We start from the raw sequence: 18,284 nt of genomic DNA on the forward strand, positions 1-18,284 counted from the left end.
ATGTACATCTGCAATTCATCAGAATATAGGTTGGTAGTTCTGTATCAAGCACAAAACTTGCAACAGTACAAAATCAGGGACAAAGTGTATACGCAACATAGTATTATACTGTGTTAATACAAGGAACATACCAATAAAACATTCTGGAGTAGATTTTAACTTTGTGCATCTTTCTAGAACTGGCGATAGGGATCACAATAAATAAAAAAAACACATAAATGATGGCAATCTGAAGTAAAAACTAAAACAAATACTGGAAATATCCTTACAGGTCAGACAGCATCTTTGCGGAGAAACCAAGTGACCATTTCAGGTTGATGACTTTTCATCAGAACTGCAGAAAAATTGAAATGTTTTAAAGCCAATACAAGGGAGAAGTACTAACGAAACGGACTGTCAGTGTCAAGATGGAGTCATGAGAGATGAATTAATAAAAGATTTAATGACTCAGGCCAAGGACAGAAAGGTCAGAATGGAAGCAAGGTGGAGAGTTGAATTAAAAATTGACAGGGAGCTCAGGGTTATGCTTATGAAATGAGTAGGAGTTTCTCAAAGTGGTCACTTGGTCTACATTTTGCCTTCATAATGTAGAAGAGACCACATTGTGAGCAGTGAATACAGGAAGATGTACAAGTAAATTGCTGTTTCATTTAGAAGGAGTGTCTGAGGCCTTGGATGGCGAGAAGAAATCAGCAACTCACTTTGCACCTTTCCTGTTTTTTATTTCTATTGAGGTCATTAGAGATGTTGAACAGGCTGCCAATTCACCATCAGCCATTTTATGCTATTGCATTAAATCAGAATCTACTCCATTGTATCTGCACAGCAACTCAAATTCTCCAAATGCTATTGATAGTCAAAATAAGACAGTTACTTTGAGAGAATCTCTTTTGTAACAAACAAAATACAAAAGGCTTTTATGCTGTCACAGTAAAAACAGTGAAACCGATTTTCTCCAAAAGCTTGTATTTTTTAGGTTTTCAAGGAGTATAGGGTTTGATTCAAACCACAGATTTGTTTGACTTTACTTATGAATGTTGTATTAAATTAAACAAAACTGAAAATAAGGTCAGAAAACACATTTATCTAAAGAGATTAATTCCTTCCTACTTGGAAACTCTAATTACTTTCCACAGAAAATAGCTGGATCCTACTGTACAATTTGGAAGATAAACTGCTATCAGAGCAATATCTCCCCCTTTTTCTCTCATGGTATAAAGTTTGAAAATGAATTATCTGCTGAAACATCCTCTTTGAAGCAGAGAGATACTCCCTTGAAGTAAATTTAAAGTGGGAGGTGAACTGTTGGTGTGAGGGAGAGTGTTTCCAAAGTAAAAGATGCCCATGTTTTGCGATTGTTTCCTACAAAGTTTGTCTTTGCCGATAGGTTATTTTGATATGCACCCTATAATGGTGCAGTATATAATGCTGCCTGCCCAATGTGTTCAGTAAAAATATTTGTGTTGCACTGTCAGTGAAACAAGTTTAATTAGACATCCTCAAATCAACTGTGTCAGACTGTGGGTATTTCAACTGCTGATTCCTTTTCAATGGTGAACCATTTAAAGGATAGGGCTGGTGAAAGAGGGTAAGATAAACATTACACTTTAAAGTACTTTGCCATACATAGATACATCACCATTAAAAGTGATCTGAATTTACAGAGCACTATAGCATAAATGGAGCTGATTTACTAAATTTGGAGTGCATCCCACTTTTTAAAAATGCACCATTCATGGTGCTGGAGTCAGTCCGAATCAAGTCAGAATTCATTAATTGCAGGTTTTTAGGCAGTTTGAATGACCCGAAGCATTATGGTCTGTTGACTGCTAATTCAAATCTTATTTCTGCTTAGAAAGAATTATCTCAAGGATTTGCCTGAAATAAAGAAACAAATAGTATCAAAAGAAGCAGTTTCAGGGTTAGAAGAATTCAGGCTCACACTTTAGAGAACCAAATCTCTCAGTCCACCAAAGCGGAATATGTTTATTTCTCATGTTTATTTTTACTTTGAAAGCATAATCAGACATGTTAACACAACTGTTTCTTGTGACAATATTATATATGAGTTAAGTTAGAGAATAACTTCAACATAAAAATGCATTTATGTTCAGAATTTGCATGAAAAGAAAGTAATGTTTGACAATTTAATATTTCAAATATTCAACATTTAGTAATATGTTTATGGGGAATCATTGGGTCATACTATTTCAGATCAAAAATTGTTTAAAACATAGGTATGTGATACACAAAGACCATAGGGTGGTGTGATGGCTCAGTGCTTAGCACTGCTGCCTCACAGCGTCAGGGACCCAGGTTCAATTCCAGCCTTGGGCGACTGCCTGTGTGGAGTTTGCACATTCTCCCCGTATCTGTGTGGGTTTCCTCCGGGTGCTCTGATTTCCTCCCACAATCACAAAGATGTGCAGGTCAGGTGAATTGGCCATGCTAAATTGCCCATAGTGTTAGGTGCATTAGTCAGAGGGAAATGGGTCTGGGTGGGTTACTCTTCGGAGGGTCGGTGTGGACTTGTTGGGCCAAAGGTCCAGTTTCCACACTGTAGGTAATCTAATCTAAAATGCTGGAGAAACTCAGCAGGTCTGGCAGCATCTATAGAGAGAAAGCAGAGTTAATATTTCAAATCCAGTGGCCCTTCTTCCAAACACGTTTCTCCACAGATACAGCCAGACCTGCTGCGTTTCTCCAGCAATTTCTGTTCATGTTAGTTTCAGATCTGTCATTGGTATGTGACAGTTGTTCATAGAATTAATGTGCATTTCATATATGAATGCACCATAGATGCCAATTGCAAATCATTTACAAATATTACCTTAAAAATTAAGATAATCACATATGCACACCACTGAGTTTCTGAATGCATACAGCGAAATGTACATGACCACTCAAAAACAAGCTGCTCTGAATCATCAAAGCAAAATTTTTATCCACAGTCACTCAACCTGAATTTGTTTCCATCTATGCTCTTAGAGACTACATCAAATCCATCTTTCAGTCGGCACAAAGATTAGCCAAAACTCATTACAATGGAAGCTTTTCTAGAAATAGCCTTACTTAGTTTTTCAATGTTGGGCATGACCTTGCCTCCTTTCTTCATATATGAAGCTCGAAATCCATCCACAGAGAAAATGATCAGTGGTGGACGGGTGAAGCTAAAATGTGAAATGCATAAGTGTTAAAGCAAGAGGTTCATAACAAAGTCTATGCTGATCACGTGCTTATTACATTCAGTGACACTCTGTATTAATCAATTATACATGAGCACTTCTTCTGCATACGTCAAACATATACAGCTATAAAAATATACACAAAAACAGTTGAATTCAACTTACCTGATCATCACTATTAATGCTTATTTGGATTGATCTGTCTTGTCATAGCAATAAATCAGGTGATTCTATGTGGTTACATTACTCATGAGAAGCAGCAGGGGTTCTTTTGTATGAGTTAACATGAGGAAACGTGTTGCACTCATTGTGTGGGCAACCACAAACTCTTTTCTGGTATGAAATAATCAACCTTAATGAAACGTGCATTGCTATTAACTCAATTGCATTTATGAAACAAAAATTAGTTTCATACTGAATTGAGGGTATCTTATCATTTCCATCATGTACATCTCACCCACACAAAGTTCTAATACTTTACTTCTCCACATAGCTTACCTGCTTGTTTGTGTACAAAGTTTTGACAAAAATGCTTTGCCATCCTTTGAGAGGAGCAGACGTATTTCCACATATGGTAACCAGTCACTGTTATCACAGAATAATAAAATACTGCAACACACGAGGTCCATCAGCCCATCTTGCCTTGGCAGAGCTATTCAATTTGTCCAGAAGCCCCGTAATTGATTTACCTTTCAAGTATTTATCAAATTCCCTTCTCAGAGATGGCATTGAACTAATTTCCACCGCCTTTTCAGTTAGTGACTTCCAGGTTACAAATAACTTGTTCTTCTCATGCTTCTTCTGATCCTATTAGTCACTTTAAATCTCTATGCTATGGTTAACAACCTTTCTGCCATGGAGAGAGTTTGTTTTTCTTATTTTCTCTATAAAATCTTTCATAATTTTGAATGCCTCTATCAAACTCTCCTCTCCAATTTATCTGCGTTGATGAGAATTTCAGTTTATGTCCCTGATGCTCACTTCTGATATCCTTCTTCACCTTTTTCCGCATCCCGTCTCAGGCTTTGGCTTTTGTCCCACAGTCTGATGGCCAAAATGAATGCAATACAACAATAGGCAAGGGCCTAACCAATGTTTCACAAACATCCAACGTGTGGTTTTCTCACCAGCGTCTTAAACACAATGGCCTGGAGTTTCTGCCCACTTGTGCTGCTTTTTGTCAGTACAATGGACCCAATATAAGCATATTCAATGCAAAGGATCACTAAATCTTAAGTACAATTTGCACTCAATGCAACTCCAATTTTCACAACCTTTTGCATGAGTTTCAAGAACACAGTGCTAGAAACCTGGCTCACCCAGAACAAGGCCACGATGCCAGATACATTTCTTTTACCATCAAGAGTTTCTCAAGCATGTTAGTTTGCATACCTTCAAGGTGGTTCCAAACAATAAACTGGATTCCAGTTACTATGGTTCGAATCGGTACAGTTTGAAAGGTTTTCTACAATTTTCTTCAAAATGAAATTTTTAAGGAGTTTTATAGTTGTACCATCAATCTAAAAATGTTTTGTACATTCTTAATATCATAGAGTCAGAGATGTACAGCATAGAAACAGACCCTTCGGTCTAACCCGTCCATGCCAACCAGATATCCCAATCCAATCTAGTTCCACCTGCCAGCACCCGGCCCATATCCCTCCAAACCCTTCCCAATCATATACCCATCCAAATGCCTCTTAAATGTTACAATTGTACCAGACTCCACCACTTCATCTCGCAGCTCATTCCATACACGTAGCACACTCTGTGTGAAAATGTTGACGCGTAGGTCTCTTTTATATCTTTCCTCTCTCATTCTAAACCTATGCCCTCTCGTTCTGGACTCCCTGACCCCAGGGAAAAGACTTTGTCTATTTCCTCATGCCCCTCATAATTTTGTAAACCTCTATAAGGTCAACCCTCAGCCTCCAACACTCCAGGGAAACAGCCCCAGCCTGTTCACCCTCTCCCTATAGCTCAAATCCTCCAACCCTGGTAACATCCTTGTATATCTTTTCTGAACCCTTTCAAGTTTCACAACATCTTTCCGATAGGAAGGAGACCAGAATTGCACGCAATATTCCAACAGTGGCCTAACCAATGTCCTGTACAGCCGCAACATGACCTCCTAACTCCTGTACTCAATTCTCTGACCAATAACGGAAAGCATACCAAACGCCTTCTTCACTATCCTATCTACCTGCGACTCCACTTTCAAGGAGCTATGAACCTGCACTCCTGGAAAATAGTTGAAGTGGAAACTTGGAGGGGGGGGGCATCACTTGTCAAAACAGGAGCAATTCTGGACACAATTTGCACTGAAATCAGAGAGCGTGCATCTTAAATGGAAACACCACCATATGATTGGTGAATTCTCATAAATGGAACACTGCCTGGTTACAGGAGATTCAACAACTTGTGCTACCATCAGTCCTAATTTTAAAGAGGATCATGATTAAAATACCTCAGTGCATACTGTCAAATCTATTACAAACTGGGGAACAGTCAATTATGCTGCTGATCAGATATATAGCTGTTCAAGCTGATCATTATGATTAAAAATCTAACTTTCTGCTGAAGTCTTCCTTTAAAATTAAAATCAGCACTACACATATAACTGCCCCAGGAAAAACATTATCAATTATTGCAGGACTCAGATGGATGTTAGTTTGTACATACCCTGCTGGACAATCTGGTGTCTTCAAATCTTCACATTCTTCATTCAACCAATGTGTTTCACCTGGTATCAAGGTTTATCATGTAATTAACAAAAGATTTAGACTGTGGGACTAGCATACATTAAAGTATGAAATAAAATCTAATCTTTGATTTGATGAGTTCTAAATAGAAAAACATAACCTACATGTATAAAGAGCATATCTGAAAATTAGCTTTCATGTTTTTAATTTTATGACAGAAAACATTCAAAAATCTGCAAAAACTTAAGATTTAAATAAAATTTTGGAGAAGTTACAGTGTAACTCCCAGTGTTAGAAGTACTAAAAATGTGTTCAGTAAAGAAGGTTGACAGCACTACAATTTCAACTAGAGATATCTCAGTTTCTCAAAAGAGTAACTTGTTGAGATTTACTGATGTTTACAGAACACGGGTTAAACTTTGCACACCAACCCCATCCCAATAATCTTTCATTCTCATTTTAACCTAATTTTAACAATGTTGGGCTGGATTTTCCAGGGGGAGGTGGGGATTTAGATCAGGTTCTGGGGATGTAGGCAGTCATTTCTGCGATGTAGTTCGAAGTTGCAATCTAACCATCAGGAAATATGGGCCAATAAAAGGTTTCTTTCAGAAACTTCAAAGACTAAAAATTATTGACGTTGCCATTAATAAATGAAAGCACTTACATTGTCTACTTAATTCAGGTCTTCAACCTTCTCCACTTTTGTCAACTCCAAGATGGAACATATTATATAGTAAGGTTTCTGAGACTTGGTCCTGATCATAGTATTTGAATCTTTTGTTCATTAAAAGTTATGATCAGAAATTGGGATGCACTGATGTCTTCTCAAATCAGTGCTCCCATGAAATGAGATTTCCATCACGTTTGCAGTCTGAAAAGACTTGGGCTTTGCATATCAGAAGGAATTATGGAATAGTCTGAAATTACCTTTGCATGCAACTAGGTAGTTGGAGCAGCAATCTCCTCTATTCATGCAATCTTCAGAACACTGGCAAACATATTCTTCATTTCGTGCTTCCCCACAACGGTCTTTGTTGCACTCCCATGCTCGACCTAAAATATGTGGTAAATTAGTTTTTCCTGAGGTATTCGAGTCCTTGTCTTTTGCAAATTACCTTCAGTTTGCCCATCTTGTATCACTATTTACATTTGTTAATGACATATCTCAAAAGTCTTTAACATAGTATGTTAGTGTAAAACAGATCACTGTATCGGTATTTGACAAAAGTATTTATCTTAATAGTTCACTGATATCAGTAAAATTTCTAGACTAGCACATGCTCAAGCATTAAAGATTATTACTGCATTCAAAATAAAGCAGAACCACAATGGGGGAAATCACTTGGACACTGCCAGAGGAGGAATAACAGGTGAAGAAAGGAGAATAACTGGAGAGAGGTAATCAGGAAGAATAAGGAATGATAACAAAGATGAAGAGAGAGGAACAGTGAGAAAGACTGGAGAAAAGTGTAAAGAGATATATGTAAGGAAAAGAGGGAGCAAGGAATGAGCTCAAGGCAGAATGGAGTTTCAACAGATAGGGGTGAAGAGGAGGACTGGAACCAGCAAGTTATCCATCTCTCAAGTAGTATCACCAATGAAAATGTTTCTGGAGTGAGAAAGCAATGCACTCTCTCTCCTTCAGTCAGCCTGGATTTTAATTTCATTTCGGATGGAAGAGGTTCTTCTCCCTACATCCACGCACATATTATTGTCTCAGTAATAGTGCAGTTAGTGGCAGAAATCAATTCCATAAATGAGGGCCAGATTTTCATCTTAATGATGAAAAGATGTGCATTCCTTGGTAGTCCATTTACTACTGCCACAATGCTAACGTTAAAGTCATGATAAATTACAACAGCTCTCTAAGTGATCCAGCAAAAAAAAAATGTGAGTAACCAGAGAGAGTGTCATTTTGACTGAAGCAGATGAGAGATGGAGAGCATTACAGCATTGAAAGAATGAGACAAGATTCTCACATGGACAGAGATTCCTGACAGATAATCAGGTATGTCACTGAGAGTATAGCAAGTTAAATTTTGATTAACTTTTCCAATTTCATGTATTTCAATCTGCCTAGTTGCATTTTGGAAGCCTCCAGCAAATTACTGTAAAGTTATTCAATAGTCACAGAATTTAAAGCATTGAAAACTAGAATATTCGGTATTTTATAGACATCTTGTAAAGTTATTGACACAATTAATTAATTGTTTCACCAATGTACATAACGAGTATTGCACTGAATTCTGTGCCCACCTACTGTCTGGAAGCATAAAACTGATAGACAGTGAAACAAATATATAATACATATATTATAGCAAATGTATTGGGTAGATTGCTATAAAACTTAAGAACAAAAGAAGTTATTACTGGCTTTAAAGTAATTTATTTATTCCTCATTGCTAGAATTAAAGAATTTTAAAAAGTACAGTATTGCCAGTCATTCACCAATTGTTGATGTCCAGAAAAAATTGCAACTCCAATGAATTAACCAAAACAAATATAATATACATATTAAAAATACAGACGTATCTCCAACTATTACTTCCGTGACATAAACTATACCTGAACAAAATAAGATTAAATGATCTGCTGCCCAGAGTCTATATGTGAAAAATGTAGTCAGGTTAAATTGGAGGCCTCATGAGGTACACATCAGGAAGCATTCAACAGCAATCTGGAAGGATTTTGCTGTCCAAATTTTGACTCTGTAATAAGGTACCACACAAGAAGCATTATATGTTCTTTAGAGATGTGTAAAGCTTAATCTTTAGCCGATCGAGAACAGTCTTGGCAGTGTAGTAAAATAATTTATTTGATTGGAAAAGATTAAAGCTTTACCCAAAACCTGTTCCACAATAAAAAAAAACCTTTGGATAAATAGTGCGGCGCTCCCTCAGCACTGACCCTCCGACAGTACAGTGCTCCTTAAGCACTGTCCTTCGGAAAGTGCAGTATTCCCTCAGCACTGATCTTTTGACAGTGCAGCGCTCCCTTAGCCCTGGCCTTGGGACAGTGCGGCGCTGGTTGGCATGCCACGCTTCTAGGTATTGTCGTGCATGTCTCTGTTTGGCTTGTCCTAGGATGGAGGTGTTGTCCCAATCAAAATGGTGTCCTTATTTATCTGTATATAAGCATTTTGTAGCTTGTATGGGGCAACTTTTTCACACAGAGGGTGGTACGTGTATGGAATGAGCTGCCAGAGGAACTGGTGGAGGCTGGTACAATTGCTACATTTAAGAGGCAGTTGGATGGGTATATGAATCGAAAGGGTTTGGAGGGATATGGGCCAGGTGCTGGCAGGTGGGACTAGATTGGGTTGGGCTATCTGGTCGGCATGGACAGGTTGGACCAAAGGGTCTGTTTACATGCTGAACATCTCTATAACTCTATGACTCTAAATGGTAGCATTTCCCTGGTTCTAACTATCCATCTGCCCACTGTAAAGACTTAGATGCTTCTGTTTTTTTAAGCCATTCACATGCCGGAGTTTGGCCCATTTCTCTGGTGATCCACCTTCATTCCGATATCTCCAGCCAGTAACGTCCAAACCCTCACCAATTAATCCCTTCCCTTCACCAAAATCAGAAGCTTTACCCACCTCCCATCAGGGGCAGATTTCTGAACCTGCTTTCCAAACAAGTCAAGGTCAGCCAAACTCTAACCTCAGATATTTTCTATTTTCTGAACTTCTCACACAGACTCATAACCTATCACATTAACTTAACACATTAGTACCAGAACTCCTAAGTATACTAAAATCTCAATGTTGCAAACCAGCAATTATATTTTGTTCAAAACATCAGGGATGCTTTCGCTTTCTCAAATACCACTTACCAAAATAAAAACTTGGTGATGAGATTGTTTGATAACTTTTCCCATGCCGACATCAATGTGACAAGGGTTTCTTTTAAGAAGTCGCAAAACTCTCCCAAACAGAAGAGGTAATTTCCAATGATAGAGATCCCTACAGATTTCTGAACTGCTCATTGGAAGTTAACAACCACGTTAATTATGAACTCCCATAATTGTTTCATTTAAAAATTCTTCCATTCAATAATGCTTATAAACAGCCACTTTCCAGCAGACAATGATCAGTTAGCTCAGTTAGGTGGATTACTGGTTTGTGATGTGGAGTGATGCCAACAGCATGAATTCAATTCCTGCACCAGCTGATGTTACTATGAAGGATTCTCCTCCTCAACCTCTTCCCTTCACTAGAGGTGTGGTGATCCTCAGGTTAAATCACCACCGGTTGTCCTTCCCTAATGAGAGAGCAGCCCTATAATCTGGTAAGGCTATGGCAACTTCACTTTTACCAGTAGCCAAAAAAGGCACTATAATCTGGTGCAGAAGCTTTTACAGAGTTAGGATCAATTAACTGGCTGCACACAGGACTTGTTCTAACGCTATTTTTCCTGAAATTAGAGGGTGATTTACATAGTTTTTTTACATAGTGTCTCACACAACAATTTGTTAAACTCACCTGAACAGCCATGATGTGGAGGTGCCAGTGTTAGACTTGAGTGGACAGAGTTAAAAATCACACAACACCAGGTCATCTGAAGGAGCAGTGCTCTGAAAGCTTGTACTTCCAAATAAACCTGTTGGACGATAACCGAGCGCTGTGTGACTTTTAACTTTGTTCACCTGAAGAGGGCAGACAAGCTTAAGTGGATGTGTTAGAGTTTGACCTGATCAACCATTACCTAATTGGAAAGCCATGACACAATTGCTAAAAATAATGTCTCTTCAATTGAGCCATTTTTAAATAGCCTCATTTATTCAGAAATTGGTTCACATATAATATATCACAGTATACCAACACTATATAAGCTTTAAATATTTTGAATCTCACTAACTCACCTGCTTGCCCTCTTGATCGAGGATGGGCACGGGATAAATAACCTAAAGAAGGAAGAAAATAGAAAAATAAAAAGAAAATCACTGAAATTGAGATGAAAATAAAAATACACAGAACAATAAGTTTTCCTTTGGATATCTAGAGCCAGTGTTGAAATCAAAACTATCTTTTAAACTTGGATCAAATATTTTGAGTTTTTTGGGAATAAGTGGAAATGGTGAGTTGGTTAAACTGTGTTACCACCCAAAGAATTGACAGGGGGCATGTTTGCAATTCTCAGTTACTTTAGGGCACCCTCTCAGCCACAGATTATACATGGCAAATCAAAATAAAGTCATAAAGACATGGAAGAAAGAATATTTAGAGGCTAACTACCTTCAAAGACAGAATAATTCTGAACATATATCAAAAGTATGTTTAACTCTCCATTTCGTACCTGTCTTCAAACAAAGTTGATCGAAATCTGAACAGCAGCTGTTATAACTTTTACACAAATTGTCACAACGGCAATTGGGTGGAGTTGCCTCTTGCAGTTCAAAACATCTGCCCCTGCATGACCCAGAAGTAGAAGCTCGGGCTGAATCTGAAACAACTGTGTAAAAGAAGAACATAAAGAATAGTTAGGAATAGCACACTCTGGAAAGAAAAATAATCCAGAAAGTTGTTTAGAATATAATTCTTCAACAATAAAAGCATTATCCATATACTATCAACAACTGTCAAGCTAGCATTCTAATTAACGATGTTATCTCTTGCTATGATATTTGAACAGTTATCTGATTGAAAGACATCGATTATGCACAAGTTTAAAATTTTAACTGGTACATTATTCAATTGCACTATCTATCCCAACATTTTTGATGGTAACTAAAATGAAGTGGCAAGTTGAGAGCAAGATAAGGGGCCAGAGATAGTCATCATAAAATTTTTGGGTGATGCATTACCTAATTTCACAGATGTTAGGAAAGTAAAATGTAGCCAGAGTGCAAGAGCAAAAAATAGTTTTGATCAAAAGAATATTATCTAAACAAGACAATATGTCCATCCAAGAAGATCTCAAGTAACACATGATGTGGGTTCATTCAAAAAGTTGTTTTGCCTCAAATGTACTTAAAGTGTTGAAGGGAAAGAACATTTTCTTTAAAGATCCATTCTTTTGGAATAATTAGAAAGTTATACTTCCCCTCCATAATTACAAAGTAACTACTTGAACAAAACTGGCAATATTGCTTCCAATTTCAATTCTCTAAAAGAGGCACAGTATATCATAACACACCACAGAATGTAGAGGCAGAGCAGCTGGTCTGTTTAGGGAAACTTCAATCAATTATTTTATGACAGCATACTAGTTGTTTTAAAACAATAAAAGTATGAGTTTTAGGCACTTTTGAGCCCTGAATACATAAATAATTAGCACAAAGTCTATGAATAATTTGCTGCTCCCTGTGCCTTTTTTGAAACTTCTGCATTATATTGACACTAAATTTGCAAAAGTACAGCTGTGGTACAATATCTTTGCCATTTAATTTCTACATCAGAATTATAGAAATTATCATAAATGTATTAATTTATACAAAAATGTATGAAAACACTTTGTGTATTCATCCAGTTAGTTTAAACTACATAGCTATTAATATTCAGTACGTTTGTGACATTAATGAAATAAATTAAAATAGCAGTGATGTAGGAATTGTCACTTCAAGAGCCTCAGATAGCATGGCAAACTAACCAAATTAATCTTCAGCTTTTCTAACACCTGAATAGAGAATATTATTACTATTTAATAGTTCCAATATTTTTCTAACCCATAGTATAAATTAAAGACAGTTATATTTAATTTCCAATATTTCCAGTCATGGAGATTGTGGTAAACATCAATGGCCATGAAGTTCCATGTAGCTGATGATGACTTTTCTAATGAATGATTAACATGGTGATGCAATGCCTTGGGAATTGATTGAGTAATGATCTGATTACCAGTAAAACCACAACAGTAAATGTTACTTCATTTAACTGTTTCATTGTTTTCATCTGCGCAAGAATACAGAACTTTCTCATTATTTCTCAAAAATATTTCCCCAGTAATGTGTTTGATTTGTTTTAGAATTTATGAAGAACATATTATCAAAATTTCATATTTAATTTAGTCAGTAAATGTTTATATACAAACTGTTTCTATTTTCATGCAAAACAAATCATAATTCCAGTTACTTATTAAAGTCTCTTTAAACTGATAATTTTGATATTAGCTTTCGATTTCAAAGTGAAAACCAGATATCTTGTCAGTTCCTTTCTAGTTAATACAAGTAATTTGGCTATAAATTGATTAATGAACATGAACACTATTATCACACACTGACTTTAACAGCTTTTCATCAATTTTCATATTCAAGGTATTTCAGATTTTAATTCAAAGTAAACTACCCGTTCTTCAAGAAAACAAATACGTTTTCATACAAAATAATTACTTTGATCAGGAACTTACAATATTATTAATCAATCTAAATTTGTACATAATGTCAAAAAAGCCCTCAAATCATTTAAAGTTAGGGATTGAGTAATATGTAAATTACAGTGCACAGCTGCACCATTTAAAAGCTGAAACACAGAAAGTTGTTGGTTATGTGATTAATGCAAAACATAAATGTAAATGTTATATTAGTCTACACACATCTTGATGGATATAAGAAACTTTCTCATTAATAGCAACCAAAGTAATCTATTCTGAAGTTGAATTTCTTGCCATAAAAAATACAATATTTAATATGCAAACCTGCTAACTACAAATTCAGTAGCCAATTGAAAATTCTGGACATGGTGTAATCCTGGAACATTTAAGTTTTCAACAGCTCAAATTAAATATTTCCAAAATTAGAATTCTTAAAATTCTAAAATGTTGGTTGCAGAATTAAACTATGGTCTGTGTCTCAATGCTAGGTACATTAACACATTTCCAAAATTGTAATTTCTTCAGCATTACAGTTGGTGTTGTAGCTCTTCCATGGCACACATATCCAACAGGGCTATGTTGTTCTTCACTGGAGTATTCAGAAATAATGCAGAGAAAGTTACTTTAATGCCCCAGCCTGCTCACTGAGAAAAAGTTATATTGGAAATAAGCACTATGCTCAGTATCCATACTATACCATACAGATAACTACATTCTGAGTCCAGTTATGGACATATTATTGCTAATAGCAGTTAAACTTCAATTTAATAAATTCAGTTTAGTGAAATTGTAAATTACATTCAATTTGTTAAATGTCTCAATTGACAAATAAACTTTTCCAGTGAACGGAGACTTTTCAGTATTCAAAGAGTACGCAGTTCCATTGCAGTGCTATAGTCACTGAAACTTCCCATTGAATTGTTCTGTAACATGATCAAAACTATCGTGGTTGTAGGTGTAAACTGGACAATAATTAACACTGAGGTTATCATTGTTTAACAAGCAATGCGACTTTTCTGGCATGTGTTGTTAACGTGGACCTTGAAGTGCGAATTTGCTTGTAATTATATGGTCGATGTCTCCGCCTCGTTTAATGTCAAATTAGAGGCTGTTGTACTAGCTTGCCTGTGAGAAGCAGGAAAATGTACAATGTGTTCGGGCAAAGTGAGCAGCAACCAGCAGAAGACTGGGTTTTTACCCCATCTGCAACCTGATGCATAGTTTAAAGGTCGGGTGCATTTGTGTCAATTTAAAATGTTCGAAGAAGACAAGGAGTGTATAACCTTGTATTGGGCACTAAAAAAAACATAGCACAAACTGCGTTAGCACCCGATCACAGTTACAGCCTCCATGCAATATAATATTTTTTTTCTAGACTTTGTAACGGAGACTATAGAAAAACAATGAAAAACAAAGTACCTTCACGATTGCTTGTGCCTCCTGATCTTTGCACGCGGCGCAAGCTAAATCCTTGGCAAACATTTACCCCGGCTATGAATGTCAACACTGAAATGATCTGCAAATAAGATTTGTTTTAGTAATAGATATATCAAAGAAAAGAATGATGATTAGCTGACACATTGGTAAATCTTTCACTTCAACGCTTGAGCATATAATGCTCCTAGACAATTGTGCGAGGGCTACATGGTGCTTTTTTTTTCAGAAAGTCAACTCCAGATCCGCAACAGACTGATTCAAGAGCAAATATTACTCCTCGAAAAGCCCGCGGCCCCACATTAGACATACCTGGGACAACTTCAGGTTAATGCTCTTCGACATGGTTGTTCTTAACAGTGAAGAGGATTCCTCCCTGGCAACTGGCTTCCTGAAGGGACCTCAGACTGATCCCACCTGCTCAGGTTGTCAATCTAAAGCGTGTGTCTCACTGGATCATGTTTCACATTGAAGAGCGGATGAGTTTTGTTTCTGATTTTTGTTTGAAATCACACTTTGTTAATTAAAAACAAAAACTTGCCACGTTATTCCGCAAAACTATTTTTTTTCTCTCTCTCTCGCTCTTTTAAACAGCACGTGGACTCTCCCTGCCTTTTGTGTATGTTGTTTGAGCTGTGGAGGATCTCAGCTGTTGAAGCAGCTAAACGCCGTCACTGTTGTTTTTCAAAGACATCTTGTTCTACACCAAATAGTGGGGCCTTTGTCCGGGAGAAGAGGCAAGGCGAGTTGTGTGATGTACAGCTGCCCCCGTTACCAGATCTCTTTTAAAACAGCGTTTGTTTAGTAGGAGTGCGTTTGTGCCAGCTTCCTGTCTGGCAGTTTTCCCCATTCCCTCGCCCCTCCCCCCCTTCTCACAGATTATAAAGATGAAAAAAAAATAGGGGCTGTCGCAATCATTTGGGCTGAGAGTGTCCGTAAACAAAAAAAAATTAAAATCCCCAAGGCTGGTTAGTAAACATCAGCTAAAACCATGAATTGACTGCAGCTCGCTGCAATTTTAAGGGAAAGTTTTGTTTCCTTTCCTGACGCCCTCTGTCGAAATAAGTCATGACCTTTCCCGGTTACCTGACTGATAAGAAGGTCTGGAGACTGCAACTTTGTGCACAAAGCGTCATTTCACTCGTATCTTGAACAGTTAAAGTCTTGTAGGCAGGAAAAGACTAGAAGTTTGTACTGGAGAAGAACAGGGGGACTGTGCGCTTTACTTTTCAATAAAAGGGCATATGAAAGCGTGGTATTTTAAGAGATTTATCACAGGTAGTATTGAACAGTTAATTTAATTTGATTTAAATAAATCACGCGCAAAGTTTTGGTTGATCATTCAGCAAACGTATCGCAATGTAACATTAAACAGGCAGTTGAAAATTTGTGCAAGTTCAAGAACCAGAAGAAACATTTCACTAATAAGAAAACAAGTTTTCTAACCCTTTTATCTTATAGCTTGAATCCTGGTAGATGTGATTTTTTTGCTAATGTGTGCTCTGGAGAATCACTTGTGCCCTGCACTAATATGCACAGTTCATGCATCTGCAATTTATGCTGCCCCACTATCACGAGCTCTCAAATTTAAAAAAAGTGATAAAGAATAAGATATTGTTACCTTGACATTACCAAAAATTGTGTTTTTAATGTAAAACAATGCATGCAAGTAAATTGTAACCATCATCTTTATATCAATGGCTACTTATTTTGCAGAACTTACGACAATCTCAGTAACTAATAATAGGATGAACAATTCCAACACTTCTGGCGTAAATCACAAAATACCACCATAAACAACAGTAGATCTGGTTTGGTCAATACTTCTTTTTACCCAACTGCAGCATAAATTTGCTTCTATTGCAAAATATACAGCCAAACACAGGAAAGCAACTATTTTAGATGCTGGAAATCTGAAGTACAAACAGAAAATGCTGGAAACATTCAGCAGATCAGGCAGAATCTATAAAGGACAAACGTTGACATCACAGGCATAGTCCATTATCTGATGTACTTGTGCAGTGCAATGATCATCACCATCACACACATTTTCTTTAAAGATGCTCCCTTGGTTGTTAGGTGTTTCCAGGATTCCCAACAGGGAATTGAATTTTTTTTCATCATTCATGAAGTGTGGGTATCACTGAATGGGCCAGCATTTATTTCCTGTACCTAATTGCCCAGCGAGCAGTTAAGTGTCAAACACATTGCTATGGGTCTGGAGTCACATGTAGGTCAGACCGGATAAGGATGGCAGTTTCCTTCTCAAGAGGACATTAGTGAACTAAATGGGTTTTTCATGGTTTCACGGTCGTTCCTAATTCCAGATATATTTATTGAATTCAGATGCCACTACCTGCCATGGCATGATTCAAACCCAGGACCACAGAACACTACCAGGGTCTCTGCGCTAATAGTCCAGCAATAATACCACTAAGCATCACCAATAAATATGCAAAAAAGGGAAATTTACAGAGCCCTGGGAAAGAACACAGTTATATCTAATAAAATTCACTTTTAGATAAGTGATATAATGGGTTGAATGGTCTCCTTCTGGATTGTAAGATTCAGTGACAAAGGGGAGCAGGGAGTCACAGGTATAATGGAGATAGATGAACGGCAGCAGCTTCACTTCGGAAAGTTTTTTTTATTCACTCGTGGGATTTGGGCATCGTTGGCTTGCCAGCATTTATTGCCCATTCCTATTTGCTCTTGAGAAGATGGTGGTGAGCTGCCTTCTTGAGCCGCTGCAGTCCATGTGCTGTAGGTTGACCCCCAATGCCTTCGGGGAGGGAATTCCATGATTTTGACCCAGTATTAGTCGCTATTATTAACTCTCTGCAAAGGCTAGCAATCAGGTATGCAGTTTTTAAAGTCAATGACAGCATTATTTAAGTGAATTGAGAATGTGCCAGCATAAGTGTACTGTGGAATTCTCTAACCAGATTTCCAAAAGACAGTTGACAATGTGTCATGCAAAAAGCTATTAGTTAAGTTCAACCTCGGAAGTGATTTAAGAATTGGCTTAAGAATAGAAAGCAATAAGTATTTGTTGGAGAGGATATCTTGGATGGGGAAGATTCTGAAAAGGGGCCCAGGGATTGATGTTGGAATCAGTACTGTTTCTAATTTGCATCAATCATTCAGATTGTGCAACTTGATGCAAATATAGATTTCGGAAGGACATGGAGTTCACAAAATTCAGAATTGATCAAATGTGCAGATCCAACATGTAATTGGCCAGATCAGCAATTAAAACATAATGCAGGCAAATATAAAATGCCATACATCAGGATCAAAAGGGTGACACAAAAATTTCATGACTGCTTTTAAAATAGCTCAGAATAATAATGCAAGACATGTCAGAGTTTATTGAATTTAATACTCATAATGTTAGTCTTTAGAGCAAGAGAATTTTAGGCACAGGAATAAATAAATCTTACTTCAATTGTAGAGAATACTGGTGAGACAACACCTGGATTATCACATGCAGTTCTAGTCTCCATGCCCGTGGAAAAATAAACTTGCCATAGAGTGAGTTCAGTAGAGGTTCACTGGACTAATTCCAGGGATGAAGGTACTGGAGTTCAGAACAATGAAATCCAATCTCATAGCAAGTTACAAAATTCTTAAAGGAATAAACAGAG

The 18,284-nt window shown here is 37.1% G+C and overlaps 1 protein-coding gene across 1 annotated transcript in view; it reads right to left on the reverse strand.

Moving 5' to 3' along the window:
- Positions 1-15,414, reverse strand: part of enpp2 (ectonucleotide pyrophosphatase/phosphodiesterase 2) — a 100,941-nt gene extending 85,527 nt beyond the window's left edge. The window contains exons 1-7 of the mRNA XM_043688979.2: positions 14,950-15,414; positions 14,623-14,719; positions 11,191-11,346; positions 10,757-10,798; positions 6,818-6,943; positions 5,868-5,928; positions 3,073-3,170 (exon numbers count right to left, since the gene is read on the reverse strand). Coding sequence (XP_043544914.1) covers positions 3,073-3,170; positions 5,868-5,928; positions 6,818-6,943; positions 10,757-10,798; positions 11,191-11,346; positions 14,623-14,719; positions 14,950-14,982 — 613 coding nt within the window. The 5' untranslated portion in view covers positions 14,983-15,414. The remainder of the gene's footprint in view (positions 1-3,072; positions 3,171-5,867; positions 5,929-6,817; positions 6,944-10,756; positions 10,799-11,190; positions 11,347-14,622; positions 14,720-14,949) is intronic.
- Between the last annotated feature and the right edge of the window lie 2,870 nt (positions 15,415-18,284).

The sequence above is a fragment of the Chiloscyllium plagiosum genome, unplaced genomic scaffold (genome assembly GCF_037043375.1).
Source record: "Chiloscyllium plagiosum isolate Xiang-an unplaced genomic scaffold, Cpla_swu_hap1 HiC_scaffold_4, whole genome shotgun sequence".
Classification (NCBI taxonomy): domain Eukaryota; kingdom Metazoa; phylum Chordata; class Chondrichthyes; order Orectolobiformes; family Hemiscylliidae; genus Chiloscyllium; species Chiloscyllium plagiosum.